The 15,878-nt window shown below is 46.7% G+C and overlaps 1 protein-coding gene across 1 annotated transcript in view; it reads right to left on the bottom strand.

The window, feature by feature from the left end:
• The window catches only part of LOC138424167 (protein FAM151A-like), a 29,146-nt gene extending 17,366 nt beyond the window's left edge, over positions 1-11,780 (bottom strand). The window contains exons 1-2 of the mRNA XM_069560638.1: positions 11,475-11,780; positions 8,957-9,103 (exon numbers count right to left, since the gene is read on the bottom strand). Of these exons, the coding sequence (XP_069416739.1) occupies positions 8,957-9,103; positions 11,475-11,592 (265 nt within the window). The 5' untranslated portion in view covers positions 11,593-11,780. The remainder of the gene's footprint in view (positions 1-8,956; positions 9,104-11,474) is intronic.
• Between the last annotated feature and the right edge of the window lie 4,098 nt (positions 11,781-15,878).

A 15,878-nucleotide genomic window follows, 5' to 3' on the forward strand; every position in this document is an offset into this window, starting at 1 on the left:
GTGACTTCACAAAGGTTAGCGAAAGGACTGAATGAACTGGCAAACATGCTAATTTTATGGTTTCTATATGAAAAATTACTGGTTTGAATCTGTGTTTTCCAGGTGTAAGAAAAACCTTCCCTTCAAACTAATTATGACAATAATTTGGTATAATTATACTGTAGAAACAAATTGAAACATTTATCTTTTCTCTCTATCTGACCCCTCCAGAAATTGCAAACTCTGCTTCTAGTAACTTTATCAGATAAGTTAAGAAAGTTATATCGCTAACAGCTACAGAAATCTCAAAGGAATTTTGGAGACCTTGAGAAGGGCGGAATCCACCTAGATCTGTTAGGTGAAAGGTGAAATCTGTGATCAGCCTTTGGTGTGACTTTCTTAGCTCTGAAAGGTTTTATTTTAAAAGTTCAGTCTGAGATGCTATAAAAGCTTTGGCAAAGAAAAAAAGCCTATGATCAATTATGGTTACGTAAATCATCAGGCCAAATTTATTGACACCACACCAGGCTTAAGCAATATGTGAACCGTGAAATTCCAGATGTTCAAGCTGGTTTTAGAAAAGGCAGAGGAACCAGAGATCAAATTGCCATCATCCGATGGATCATTGATAAAGCAAAAGAGTTCCAGGAAAACATCTATTTCTGCTTCATTGACTATGCAAAAGCCTTTGACTGTGTGGATCACAATAAACTGTGGAAAATTCTGAGAGAGATGGGAATACCAGACCGTCTGACCTGCCTCTTGAGAAACCTATATGCAGGTCAGGAAACAACAGTTAGAACTGGACATGGAACAACAGACTGGTTCCAAATGGGAAAAGGAGTACTATATAGTCAACAAGGCTGTATATTGTCACCCTGCTTATTTAACTTATATGCAGAGTACATCATGAGAAAGGCTGGGCTGGATGAAGCACAAGCTGGAATCAAGATTGCCGGGAGAAATATCAATAACCTCAGATATGCAGGTGACACCACTCTTATGGCAGAAAGTGAAGAAGAACTAAAGAGCCTCCTGATGAAAGTGAAAGAGGAGAGTGAAAAAGTTGGCTTCAAGCTCAATATTCAGAAAACTGAGATGATGGCATCTGGTCCCATGACTTCATGGCAAATAGATGGGGAAACAGTGGAAACAGTGTCAGACTTTATTTTTGGGGGGCTCAAAAATCACTGCAGATGGTGATTGCAGCCACGAAATTAAAAGACACTTACTCCTTGAAAGGAAAGTTATGATCAACCTAGAGAGCATATTCAAAAGCAGAGACATTACTTTGTCAACAAAGGTCCATCTAGTCAAGGCTATGGTTTTTCCAATAGTCATGTATGGATATGAGAGTTGGGCTATAAAGAAAGCTGAGTGCCAAAGAATTGATGCTTTTGAACTGTGGTGTCAGAGAAGACTCTTGAGAGTCCCTTGGACTGCAAGGACATGCAACCAGTCCATCCTAAAGGAGATCAGTCCTGGGTGTTCATTGGAGGGACTGATGTTGAAGCTGAAACTCCAATACTTTGGCCACCTGATGCGAAGAGCTGACTCATTGGAAAAGACCCGGATGCTGGGAAAGATTGAGGGCAGGAGGAGAAGAGGATGACAGAGGATGAGATGGTTGGATGGCATCATTGACTCAATGGACATGGGTTTGGGTGGACTCCAGGAGTTGGTGATGAACAGGGAGGCCTGGTGTGCTGCAGTTCATGGGGTTGCAAAGAGTCGGACACAACTGAGCAACTGAACTGAACTGAACTGAACACCTATTTCACAAACAAACTAGTCTTAATTCGGTTATATTTGGTAAAAACAAGGTTAAATTTAGGGAGAAAAAGATGTTTCAATGATTGTTAAATTCTAATTTGTTAATGGAGGTCTGTATCTACTAAGACACATTTCCTGGTAGTTCTTTGCTATTATGCTGTATTAATGTAAAATTTAACTGAATTTTTAAAGGACACTCTAAATTAGTTTCTGAAGCTTATCTCAGTAATCTATCTTTGAATGAAGATCAGATGCCTCATGACCTGCGACCAAGACGAGAAAAAGACATAATTTAAGGAACTGTCTCCTACCTGGATGGAAGGACTTTGTTTCTAATCAGAGGAAGCTGCAGTGCACTAAGAGGAAAAGAAAATGGCACTAGAAGTGGACAGCTTGCCCAAGATGCTGGGCTGATTCATACAATCAGTTATAATGTTTTCTTGGCTTCTTGGACCTTTGCCTATAAATCAAATGTTTTCTATCGTGGACATGATGCTATGCTAGTTTAAAACTCAATCCAGCTGGTGGGTTTGTGGCCAATTACCTGCGTCTAATACTTCTGGATTACCTTGGTGGATTTTTCCCTTCAGGGTTCTGACTGTATAGCCCCTAGCAAATTTATTTTAGAAAATAATTTAGTCCTGTTCTATCTATTCAGGATATTACTATATGGGATCCTCTCACCTGGCCAATTAATAATACCCACTCTGACCAGGCCATAGATTTAAGTTTTCTCTTAGGGTCACTCAAACTCCAATTAGAATGGCAAGCTAAGTCTCAATTAAAAATTGTAAACTCTTGTCTACTAAAAGGAAAACTCGCACAATTATGGGATGGATCTATATGGTCAACACCAAGCTATGGTCACTTATGTTTAAAAGCTCCGCTAAGAATAATCAACCTACTAATATCATGAAACTAGGCTGGGTGCCTTATGAATTATGCCTACTGTTACCCTTAGAGAGAGTGACTGATATGGAACTCGGTGGCTTTGTGGTCTTAATGAATGGCTTTGGCATCTGGAATGGATAGAAAGGTGCAGCCTGGGATTACCATGAACGCAAGGTCGTATACATAACAAATTAGAGGTAACCAAGCCAGTCTAACATTGATGTAAGCTCAATGAGTCAAGACATCTGTATTCTACTGGTATGATCATTTAGCAGCTATTTTTCGTGACTTCAGTGGGATTGGAGGGTGTAATTGATCATATTGAAGCCTTAACAACTTTCACTCAACAAACTTCAAATGGTAGTAACCAGACTATTAGCCTATTGAACTCTGAGGTCTCAATGATGAGAAAGGTGGTACTACAAAACCCTCAGCTGTTGACATCATTACAGCATCTCAGGGAGGTACCTGTGCCATAATTCAAACTGAATGCTGTGTTTTCATACCTGAGGAATCCTTTAATGTAACACATTTGATGAACCACATGAAAAATCAGATTTCTGCCTTAAGTGATCCATTCCCTGTTCTTGACGATCTTTTAAAATACTGGTTTGGGGAAAAAAAAAAAAAGAAAACTGGTGCAGGAGGCTCATGGCTGAAATATTTCTTTATAATTCTGCTAATGTTGTTAGTTGTATTATTTGCATTTTGCCTGTTTTGCAAGATTATTGTTTCTTGTATTACCAAGTGTATGACTGAGTGTCCAACGAAAATAAGGTTGATTAAACTTGAAGCAGTTGATCAAATGTGTAGCTTGATGTGTGATCAATGATTATAATAGTGTAACTCTAGATATGGGAAGATGCAACGAGAGGGAATGTTACTTTTTTGGACCATAACTAGAAGACAGGTGTCCAGAGATCTTTGACTATTAGGACCTAGTCTAGTAATAGCGCATTGAGTGGGCTATCAACAAAAACCTTCGGAACCGGGAATGAGCCTTCCTAGCAATACGGGACAAAATGGTCGTGAAATGCCTTCCCAAGTTTCCTCAGTCAGTAAAGAATCTGCTTGCAATGCAGGAGATCTGGGTTCGATCCCTGGGTCGGGAAGATCCCCTGGAGAAGGAAATGGCAACCCACTCCAATATTCTTGCCTAGAGAATCCCATGGACAGAGGAGAGGAGCCTAGCAGGCTACAGTCCATGGGGTTGCAAGAGTTGGACACGACTTGTGAGGAAACCACCACCAAGTATGGTTGGTTTATGGCCACAAGGGGGCACTGTCAACTCTAAATCAGCACTTGCCAAGAGCATTGACGCTGACTGAACACCAAGGGCATCTGCCCTCTGCTTCTGGGGAGATTGAATCCGGTGCTGCTGCAGCTGGTGACCCTTCAACAGCCGCTGAGGGAGTGCAGGGTGGAGCGAGCTCCTCTGTGCTCCGGGAAACCTGGTTTGACAGGTCTTTAGATAGGTGGGTATTTTCCCTTTCATCTCCTCTTATCTATAAAAGCACTAAATCCCTTCATGATGACATCAGATCCTTGCGACTAGGAGAAAACCTCTTGTAAAGAAAGCATTTGGTTGCACTGAACTCCCCCTTCACCAAAATCTTTTATGTTGACCTTCCCCTACTACCTGTTTGGAGCAGTCCCTCGGAGCTATATGAGGTGATGCCTCCAGGCGGCAGTCCTGATTTTGCTTCAGATTAAAGCTTAACTCGTAACTCTCAGGTTGTGCATCTTTTTAGTTAACAGTTGTGGTGACCAGAATAGGACTTGAACACTTGCAGCTTTCAACTTGCGCATCTTTTTTACTTGACAGTTAACTCACTCAGCTGGGGTGATCACAACGTCCCCATTTGCTTGGGATAATCTGGTGTATTCCTGTTGTTTCAGCATAATTATTAATAATGATCTTTTTCATGACCAAAAGTGCCCTGGTTTCATCCTACCAGTCCACATTTGGCAGAGAGAAAAACTGAGCTGCAGATGGTGAAGTCACTTGTCCCAAACCACTCCTTTGGTAAATGGTAAAATGTAGAATTTGAGCCCACTCCTGTCTGCCTCCCAAGCCTTAGCTCTGGCCCCTCCCATCCACAGAGATGTCCGGTGTGACTTCGCCAGCCTAACTCCGGCCTACCATTGCTTGCCCTCAGGATCCCTACCCCAGCTGTGGAGCCACCCTCCTCCCATAGACCTACCCCGGGGACCTAGCAGGACCCGCAGGGGGTATCCTGGGCCTCGGGTCCTTCCCACCTCTGTGGCTATACTGACAGGTACCTCTGCATGCTCCTTGCTGTTGGGCACTGCTTGGTTGGGGCCCTTAGCTTTCTTCTTGCCCAAGGTCACAACCTGGTGGGGCCTGATCCTTACTGGTTTTTCCAGTGGTCATGTACGGATGTGAGTTGGACTGTGAAGAAAGCTGAGTGCCGAAGAATTGATGCTCTTGAATGTGGTGTTGGAGAAGGCTCTTGAGAGTCCCTTGGACTGCAAAGAGATCCAACCAGTCCATTCTGAAGGAGATCAGCCTTTGGATTTCTTTGGAGGGAATGATGCTAAAGCTGAAACTCCAATACTTTGGCCACCTCATGCAAAGAGTTGACTCATTGGAAAAGACCCTGATGCTGGGAGGGATTGTGGGCAGGAGAAGGGGCCGACAGAGGATGAGATGGCTGGATGGCATCACTGACTCGATGGACATGAGTTTGAGTGAACTCTGGGAGTTGGTGATGGACAGGGAGGCCTGGCGTGCTGCAATTCATGGGGTCGCAAAGAGTTGGACACTACTGAGTGACTGAGCTGAACTCAACTGAACTGATCCTTATCTGCTGCCCCAGGACTTACCTGAGATGAGCCTGGGGCTAGCAGAGCCTCTTTGCCTTACCTCAGGCCTTATCTCCCAGATAAGAGTCCTCACTCTTGCCAGGGAATTCTCTCATCTCCTTATCACTGAAATCTGACCTTTAGCCTCCCAATCCTGTTCAGTTCAGTTCAGTTGCTCAGTCATGTCTCACTCTTTGCGACCCCATGAATTGCAGCACGCCAGGCCTCCCTGTCCATCACCAACTCCCGGAGTTCACCTAGACTCACGTCCATCGAGTCAGTGATGCCATCCAGACATCTCATCCTCTGTCGTCCCCTTCTCCTCCTGCCCCTAATCCCTCCAAACATCAGAGTCTTTTCCAATGAGTCAACACTTTGCATGAGGTGGCCAAAGTGCTGGAGTTTCAGCTTTAGCATCATTCTTTCCAAAGAAATCCCAGGGCTGATCTCCTTCAGAATGGACTGGTTGGATCTCCTTGCAGTCCAAGGGACTCTCAAGAGTCTTCTCCAACACCACAGTTCAAAAGCATCAATTCTTCGGCGCTCAGCCTTCTTCACAGTCCAACTCTCACATCCATACATGACTACTGGAAAAACCATAGCCTTGACTAGGTGGATCTTAGTCAGCAAAGTAGTATCTCTGCTTTTGAATATGCTATGTAGGTTGATCATAACTTTTCTTCTAAGGAGTAAGCGTCTTTTAATTTCATGGCTGCAGTCACCATCTGCAGTGATTTTGGAGCTCCCCAAAATAAAGTCTGACACTGTTTCCACTGTTTCCCCATCTATTTGCCATGAAGTCATGGGACCAGATGCCATGATCTTCGTTTTCTGAATGTTGAGCTTTAAGCCAGCTTTGTCACTCTCCTCTTTCACTTTCATCAAGAGGCTTTTTAGTTCTTCTTTACTTTCTGCCATAAGGGTGGTGTCATCTGCATATCTGAGGTTATTGATATTTCTCCTGGCAATCTTGATTACAGCTTGTGTTTCTTCCAGTCCAGCGTTTCTCATGATGTACTCTGCATATAAGTTAAACAAGCAGGGTGACAATATACAGCCTTGAAGTACTCCTTTTCCTATTTGGAACCAGTCTGTTGTTCCATGTCCAGTTCTAACTGTTGCTTCCTGACCAGCATACAGATTTCTCAAGAGGCAGGTCAGGTGGTCTGATAGTCCCATCTCTTTCAGAATTTTCCAGTTTATTGTGATCCACACAGTCAAAGGCTTTGGCATAGCAATAAAGCAGAAATAGATGTTTTTCTGGAACTCTCTTGCTTTTTCCATGATCCAGCAGATGTTGGCAATTTGATCTCTGGTTCCTCTGCCTTTTCTAAAACCAGCTTGAACATCAGGAAGTTCACGGTTCACGTATTGCTGAAGTCATTACTTTAGTAGCATGTGAGATGAGTGCAATTGTGTGGTAGTTTGAGCATTCCTTGGCATTGCCTTTCTTTGGGATTGGAGTGAAAACTGACCTTTTCCAGTCCTGTGGCCACTGCTGAGTTTTCCAAATTTGCTGGCATATTGAGTGCAGCACTTTCACAGCATCATCTTTCAGGATTTGAAATAGCTCTATTGGAATTCCATCACCTCCACTAGCTTTGTTCATAGTGATGCTTTCTAAGGCCCACTTGACTTCACATTCCAGGATGTCTGGCTCTAGATGAGTGATCACACCATCGTGATTATCTGGGTCATGAAGATCTTTTTTTGTACAGTTCTTCTGTGTATTCTTGTCACCTCTTCTTAATATCTTCTGCTTCTGTGAGGTCCATACCATTTCTGTCCTTTATTGAGCCCATCTTTGCATGAAATGTTCCCTTGGTATCTCTAATTTTCTTGAAGAGATCTCTAGCCTTTCCCATTCTGTTCTTTTCCTCTATTTCTTTGCATTGATCACTGAAGAAGGCTTTCTTATCTCTCCTTGCTATTCTTTGGAACTCTGCATTCCGATGTTTATATCTTTCCTTTTCCCCTTTGTTTTTCTCCTCTCTTCTTTTCACAGCTATTTGTAAGGCCTCCCCAGACAGCCATTTTGCTTTTTTGCATTTCTTTTCCATGGGGATGGTCTTGATCACTGTCTCCTGTACAATGTCACAAACCTCACTGCATAGTTCATCAGGCACTTTATCTATCAGATCTAGGCCCTTAAATCTATTTCTCACTTCTGGCTCCACCCAGCCTGTGATGCCCTCCCCTTTGCTGATCACCAAGCCTGCCTCCTCCAGGAAGTCTTTCTAAGGACTCATTCACTCATTCAGCAACCCTTTCCCAGTCACTTACTCCCAGGTCTTGGTGACTCTTAAGGAGGTAAGAGTCAGAGGCCTTGAGCCTGGGTCATATTCTGCTTCAGACCTACTGTGTGACCGTGGACAAGACCCTCTTCCACTCAGAATCTCACTTTTCTAAAAGTAGAGCAGTGGTTCTCAAGGTGTGATCTCAGGGTCAGCAACATCAGCGCCACTTGGAAACTTACCAGCAATGCAAATTCTCAGGCCCCACCCCAGAGCCACCGAATCTGAATCTCTCTTCTGAAGCATGCTCAGACTGGGGACTCTTCTTTTCATCTCAAATAGTCACTGCTTTAGAATTAACAAGCACGTTCTTGAACATGATTTAACGAGCTTTCCCACAGTGCTGAAAAAGTGGTCTCCCCTGTTGAACTGGGCCAGGCATAGTGCAGTGATTCAGAGTATGGGGGTTCTGATGCTGGCTTCTCGTTGTTACTGTTTAGTTGCTAAGGCGTATCTGACTCTTGCTCCTCCATGGGCTGTACCCCACTAGGCTCTTCTGTCTATGGGACTTCCCAGGCAAGAATACTGGAGTGGCTTGCCATTTCCTTGTCCAGGGGATCTTCCCAACCCAGGGATCAAACCTGCGTCTCTTGCATTGGCAGGTGGATTCTTTACCACCCAACCACCATGGAACCCCACAATGTTGGCTTAGCCACTTTCAAACAGTGTGACTTTAGTGTGAATTTCGGTTAAGTCACTTAACTTTTCTGAGCCCCCATTTTTCTTCTGTGGAATGGCACCCACAAAACGGGCTGCTTGTGGCACCAGGAGCCCTAAGGTAACTGAGTGTGTGTGTCCCCACAGGGAGTGTAGCTGACTGCGGATCGGAGGCTCAGGAGTTATATTAAGACAATTTGCTTAGAGATTTTTACACTCGTTTTTGGTAGTGCTAGACTTCAAACATATCTCTGGTTCCTCAGATTTGAGAGCAAAAGCCTCCTTAGCAGGCAAGCTGTCTCCTGGCAAGGCAGGAGGGAGAGCAGGATGTGACCTTGGACAAAAACATCTCCCTACCACCTTAGCCAGTCACATAACCAGTGAGCCCTCACTTTCTCAAGTGGATGATGGCAAGAATGCGGCCATACCCATCTTAATGCTACCTCACAGGTAATGCTATCTTAGCCCTGCCTCCACCCTCCCTCCATCTTCTCCACCTCTGCCCCAGCCCTCCCCATCCTGGCAACTGGACTTACTGCTGAGGGCTTCCTTCATCTGCTCCTTGCTGTTGGCACGGTGGTACCAGGTGACCAGCAGGCCATCCCTTTGGCTGATCTGACCCATGCTTAGCAGGTAGTCCAGCATGTCTGCATCAGAGCGGCAGGTCTCATCCTGTTCACAGCCTGGAATCAAGGCCAAAGAGGCTGTTAGCATCAGTTCTTGCCCAAGCCCAGGAATCTTGTCTGTATATCCTACTAACCCTCTCTGGGCCCCAGGGCCATGCCCAGCCTGCCATCTAGCATAGACAGTGGACCCCAGAGTCATCAGTGCTGTGAGAGAAACATGTGGGGTCCTGAGCACAAGGATGCTCTGGACCAGCCTGGGGACATTGGAAAGTTCATTGATAAGGGAACATTTAAGGGAGACCTAGAAGGATGGGTGTGTAAATTTAACCAAAAGGGGACTAGGTTATTACAGACAGAAAGAAGAGTATATGCAAAGGTATGGTCATAGGAAATGTGTGGTTGCATAAAAGAATGGCCATTGCTTTGGTACAGATACGGAGAAATGAGATAGGACAAGATTGGAAAAGAGGATTCCAACTGTAATCCAGAGGATTACAACTGGATCACAGGCCATTTATGATCCAGTTGTAAATGACCCTCAGTTCAGTCAGTCACTCAGTCATGTTTGACTCTTCGAGACCCCATGGACTGCAGCATGCCAGGCTTCCTTGTCCATCACCAACTCTGGGAACTTGCTCAAATTCGACCGTTGAGTTGGTGATGCCATCCAACGATCTCATGCTCTGTCGTCCCCTTTTCCTCCTACCTTCAATCTTTCCCAGCATCAGGGTCTTTTCAAATGAGTCAGTTCTTCACATCAGGTAGCCAAAGTATTGGAGCTTTAGGATTGACTCGTTTGATCTCCTTGCAATCCAAGGGACTCTCAAGAATCTTCTCCAACACTACAGCTCAAAAGCATCAATTCTTCTGTGCTCAGCTTTCTCTATAGTCCAACTCTCACATCCATACATGACTACTGGAAAAACCATAACATTGGCTAGATGGACATTTGTTGGCAAAGTAATGTCTCTGCTTTTTAATATGCTGTTTAGGTTGGTCATAGCTTTTCTTCTAAGGAGCAAGCATTTTTTAATTTTATGGCTGCAGTCACCATCTGCAGTGATTTTGGAGCCCCCCCACCAAATAAAGTCAGCCACTGTTTCCACTATTTCCCCATCTATTTGCCATGAAGTGATGGGGCCAGATGCCATGATCTTAGTTTTCTGAATGTTGAATTTTAAGCCAGTTCTTTCACTCTCCATTTTCACTTTCATCAAGAGGCTCCTTAGTTCTTCTTCTCTTTCTGCCATAAGGGTGGTGTCGTCTATATGTCTGAGGTTATTGATATTTCTCCCAGCAGTCTTGATTCCAGCTTGTGCTTCATCCAGCCTGGCATTTCACAAGATGTACTCTGCATATAAGTTAAATAAACACAGTGACAACATACAGCCTCAATGTACTCCTTTCCTGGTTTGGAACCAGTCTGTTTGTTTTTCCATATCTAGTTCTAACTGTTGCTTCTTGACCTGCATACAGATTTCTCAGGAGGCAGATAAGGTGGTCTGGTATTCCCTGAGTTCCAGCAAAAAAAAAAAAAAAATGTGGGGTATGTGCTGGAGATGGCAAGCAAGGTTGTGTTTAGAAAGTGCTCCTTAGTAGCAGGGCAAGCATGGATTGGTGAGAGCAGGCTGGTGGCAGAGATTGTGTGGGAAGGGGCGGGCTGAGGCGGGGGTCCAGCAGGAGAGGGGGAGCTGAGAGGTTAGGGTGAGCAGGGAATGGAGATAGAGGGTGGGAAGGAAGAAGCCTCAAGGCACAGGACTGAAGATACAGGCATGAGGCAGAAGGAGAGGAGGTTGCTCCCAGGTCCCCATGTAGATGGAAGGCCCTTCATCAGGAGACGGTCCAGGGGTGTGAGGGTAGGTTCAGCTCAGTCTGCTGAGTGTGATGCCTGCATGACCCTCCAATAAGAAGTGTTCATCCAGGAGCATGGAAGGATAGCTGAAGCCTGGAAAAGAGGAAGGGAAACAAAGCTAATGAGACTGTTTATTGGAGATCAAATCTTGGTGGGCAAGTAGAGCTGTGAATGGAGGAGAAGTCAATCCTGAAGGAAACCAGCCTTAAATACTCATTGGAAGGACTCATGATGAAGCTGAAACTCCTATATTTTGGCCACCTGATGAGAAGAGCTGACTCACTAGAAAAGACTCTGATGTTGGGAAAGGTTGAGGGCAGGCGGAGAAGGGGGCAACAGAGGATGAGACGGTTGGATGGCATCACCGACTCAATGGACATGGTGATGGTGAAGGACAGGAAAGCCTGGCGTGCTACAGTCCATGGGGTCACATAGAGTTGGACACGACTTAGCAACTGAACAACAACAGGGAGGAGAGCAGAGGCCATCAGGTCTGTCGATGGGGACAGAACCTTATGGGGGCAAAGAGTGAGGGATGGAGGAAGCCAAGCAGATGGCATGACGGGGTGCTCCTACCTGGCAAGGCGGTGTGCTTCTGCAGCGAGAAGCCCAGGACCATCGCGATGGCGAATACCACAGCCGCACTGACACCACCGACAACAGCCCACTTCCAGCACCCCTTCTTGTTGGCCATGATGACCCTCTGGGGAGAATACCCCTTGAAGGGTAGTGTCTCCTGAGGCTCTGAGAGCTGGGATCGGGTGGGAGGTAGGAGGCTTAGCAGCACCTAATTCTTCCCTTGGCAGGACAGCTCCTGCAGGCTTTGAATGTCCAAAAGACAGCTTTGGAGGCCCCACCTACCTTCCTGTGCGCCTCCTCCTCTCTCTCCCCCAGGATCTTAACAGGTCAAGCAGAAAATCCTGCCACCTCCAAAATGACCTTTGAGCACAGTAAGAGACAGCAGCAGATGTTAGATGGAGCCCACCACTGCCCTCCCCACCAGCAACCTGCTGCCTGTCTGCTCCAGCCTGAGAGTTGGGGGACTAGGGATCTGGACCCCACTTGGCCTTGCTCTCCTGAAGACCTGGAGGTTTTCTTCCCCTGCATAAAAGGAGGCACCTAGTTGGTCCTTCCTTCTTTCTGCCCTGTTCCAGAGAGTCACAAAGTTCAGGCAAGGGTGAGTGACAGGAGCAGATTAGATCTGCCCAAGGAGCATGAATTTTCCTTCCATCCCAGACAGATTATCTACCTGGAATCGAAACTGATGGGACTGGCATGCTGGCCTGGGTTGCTGCAGGCCACTCCTGAGTCCATAGGGGAGGGACGGAGTCACTGCCTGGCACAGAGGGTGTCCTGCGGTCCCTGGTATAGGAAGGCAGTTAGAGAATGTCCCTATTTCAGGGACCCTGGAATTTAAATCTGTCCAAGAATCACCTGTCATGTGCATGGGGTTTGGGACTTACAGAGGTGCACAGAGAAATCCAGTAGAGCCCTTGGTTACTCTAGTGTGCTGTGTGTGTGTGTGTGTTGTGTGTGTGTGTGTGTGTGTGTGTGTGTGTGTGTAGGAGTGACTAGAAGGGTGCCCAGGTAGGCAGATTCAGGGAATCTGGGAAGTAAGGAGAAGCTCGGGAAGGGATTTCGTTCAGGCCTCCGCTGGATCATCTCTTAAGAGCTTTCCAGGATGTAGAGGTCTAGGACTCTCAGACAAAACACAAAGCTGTGAGCATCATTTCCTGCTCAAAACAAAGAGAGAAGCGGGTGGAGGCAGACTTTTGGGGACCACAGACTTTAGGGATGGTGTGGGAAGAGAAATCAGTTAAGTGCTGTGGGATAGAATGACAAGAGGTGGAGAGGGCCCAGGGAGCCAATAGAAAGGTCTTACTTAGAGAAGAAAGGGGTGGAGATAGAGGCCCATAGGACAGCAAGGTGCTGCCAGACTTGACTATAAGAGTAAAGGTGATGTTGGAGAGGGCAGTGTCCATACTCCATTTACAGTGAGATGGTCACTATTTTTTGGTTACAATATCTAACACTAGACAAATCTCTTTTTTGAAAGAAAAATCTAGAAATTAGCTCTTACAATTGGCTAGGCTCTCCATGTATGAACAGCCCTCATTTTGTTGCCAAAATCTTGGCTCTCTGTACACCATGCCAAACAAAAATATGGAGACAGAGTTACTGAGGAGAAAGAAAGAGTGGCTTTATTACTTTGCCTGGCAAAGAGAGATCTTGAGGCTATCGCCTCAAGAACTGTGTCCCCCTCCCTGATGAGTAAGAGAGGTTACATAGTCAGGCAGGGGTATGTGATAAAGATCAACGCAGCAACAGTCTTTATTTCTTCTTCTGCAAAGTTTCGAAAGGGTGAGGTTGCTGGCACGATTAGGGTGTGTGCAGGACAAAAGTCCATATAGTCAAAGCTATAGTATTTCTAGTAGTCACGTATGGATGTGAGAGCAGGACCATAAAGAAAGGTGAGCACGGAAGAATCGATGCTTTCAAACTGTGGTGCTAGAGAAAACTCCTGAGAGTCTCTTGGACAGCAAGGAGATCAAACCAGTCCATCCTAAAGGAAATCAACCCTGAATATTCATTGGAAAGACTGATGCTGAAGCTGAAGCCCCAGTACTTTGGTCACCTGATGCGAAGAGCTGACTCATTGGAAAAGACCCTAATATTGAGAAAGATTGAGGGCAGGAGGAGAAGGAGACGACAGAGGATGACATGGTTGGATGGCATCAGCGACTCAGTGGACACGGTGATGGTGAAGGACAGGGAAGCCTGGCGTTCTGCAGTTCATGGGGTCATAAGGATGATACTGAGTGACTGAACAATAAAAGGGTCTTAGGTGACCCAGTCTCCTTATCTTGATAAGCTTCTATGGTCCCTTTAATCTTGCCTCAGGTGGTTTTGTTGCTGTTCCTTTCTTCATTAGCAACTGTTCTGACAGTTGGAACCAAGAGAAGGTCCTGGAGCCTGGGTCTGGCCTATTAAGAGATGAGGGACGTAAAGGCCTCCGTTCCCAGAAGTCCCACAGGGTGCTGCTTGCCATTAGCTTTAGAACTGTATGCTGATTTGGTCTTCGGGACACTCTTGTGGGGGAAGCATCACTTCCGCATCTCAGATAAGGGAGCGGGAGTCTGCCAGCAGCAGAGCTGGGCCATGAGCCTGGGTCTTTCTGCCCAGCAGATTGTGTGTTGTCCACCCCTGGGAAGGATGCTGGTGGATTCTGAGGCACTTAGCTTAGCTGCCTCTCTCGGCTCTGTGGCCTCTGCAGGCTGCCTTTGAGGAAGAGGGACTTTATCAGCTCTGGCTTTTTGCAGGAGGAAGAGCTCTGGGTAGGTCCCTAGGCCACAAAGAACCCCATTGCCTATGACACTCCTCATGAGACAGATAATTGATGAGGGTACTGAGCCTCACTCTGTGCCCAGTACCATGCTAGCTCTGGGGACCCATCAGCCCCCCGTGACATGGTAGGACAGGAGAACATGGGGGTTGTCAGGGGCTCCAGCATCTCTTAGGTGGAGCCCCCATTCTAAAGCTGATGCTGCGGGAGTGAGCTTACAGCCTGTAAAGTAAAAGATGGGCAATAGCAGGGCCTGCGAGGTGGAGCCTGATGGATCAAGAGACACAAAGGAACTGGGAGTACAGGGGAGGAGTCTCAGCCTCCTGGGTGGCCACGTGGCTTTCAAGGGCAACGGGGAGGGCCTGGAGAGCCATAGGGGACCAGGGCTAGGGAAGAATGTTCTAGATGAGGGGGCAGTGTGTGTGGAGGGAGCAGAGCATGTGGGAGAAGGGCTAGCTTGGGAAGGCAGCTGTGCAGTGGGGCTGGACCCTGCCAGGTGGGAGGCAGGGATGCTCGGGAGAGAAGGCTGGAGAGGCTAGCAGGGCTGGGCCACCCTGATAAAGAGCTTGACTACAACCAGGAGGGTTTGTCTGTGGGATAAGCAGGAGAGAGACAGGCTCAGCTTCGCATTTTGGAGAATAATTCTGGAAGCTGCTATTGAGGAGTGGCTGGAGGGGGCCCCTCCTGTCCCTAGCCCTGGTGCCGTCCAGATTCAGCAACCCTCCACACCTCCCATCTTCCCATTCCCTACCACAGAGCCACATGACCTCCCAGTCCATTCCACTCAGAACCACACAGGTCCACCCAGGCCCAGCCTCTCTTTCCTGGGTTACTTCATTTACCTGGCCCCTTACAGGAAAACTGGGTTCACCTCTCATCAGTGCCAAGTCAAAAGACACAACCAAGCCAAAAATTCAGAGAAGGAAGGACTTATTATTTGCAGCATGGAGAAGGCAATGGCACCCCACTCCAGTACTCTTTTCTGGAAACTCCCATGGACGGAGGAGCCTGGTAGGCTGCAGTCCAAGGGGTCGCTGAGAGTTGAACACGACTCAGTGACTTCACTTTTACTTCTCACTTTCATGCACTGGAGAAGGAAATGGCAACCCACTCCAGTGTTCTTGCCTGGAGAATCCCAGGACGGCGGAGCCTGGTGGGCTGCCGTCTATGGGGTTGCACAGAGTTGGACATGACTGAAGCGACTTAGCAGCAGCAGCAGCAGCAGCAGCATGTAAGAAAGGATTCAGGTATGTTCATGGAGGGGCTTGCACAGAGGAAAATTCTGCGTAGAACTGGGGCTAATGATGACAGAATCTAAGTTTTAGTCGATTGAAACCTTGAAGACAAGGGGAGGTCAACATCATCCCATCCTCCACCTGGGTGGAACTCCCTGTCAGACTGTTTACACATATCCCATGGCGAAGAACTAGGACTCTGTTTTATCTGAACAATTGTTTCTTGAGGGCTTTTCCTTTGTTCCTACACTCCCTTACTTACTGAGACCTGTTCAAGGACAAGCACTGTGGCCAGGCTTAGATCACAAAATGGCTTCTCTTATGTCAAGACAGTCATGCCCAGTTCTCTTTCTGTGGGCATGTCTCCCCTACCATATCTGCTTACACCTTCCTCCTATATGG

This window comes from Ovis canadensis, chromosome 1, assembly GCF_042477335.2.
Source record: "Ovis canadensis isolate MfBH-ARS-UI-01 breed Bighorn chromosome 1, ARS-UI_OviCan_v2, whole genome shotgun sequence".
Taxonomy (NCBI): domain Eukaryota; kingdom Metazoa; phylum Chordata; class Mammalia; order Artiodactyla; family Bovidae; genus Ovis; species Ovis canadensis.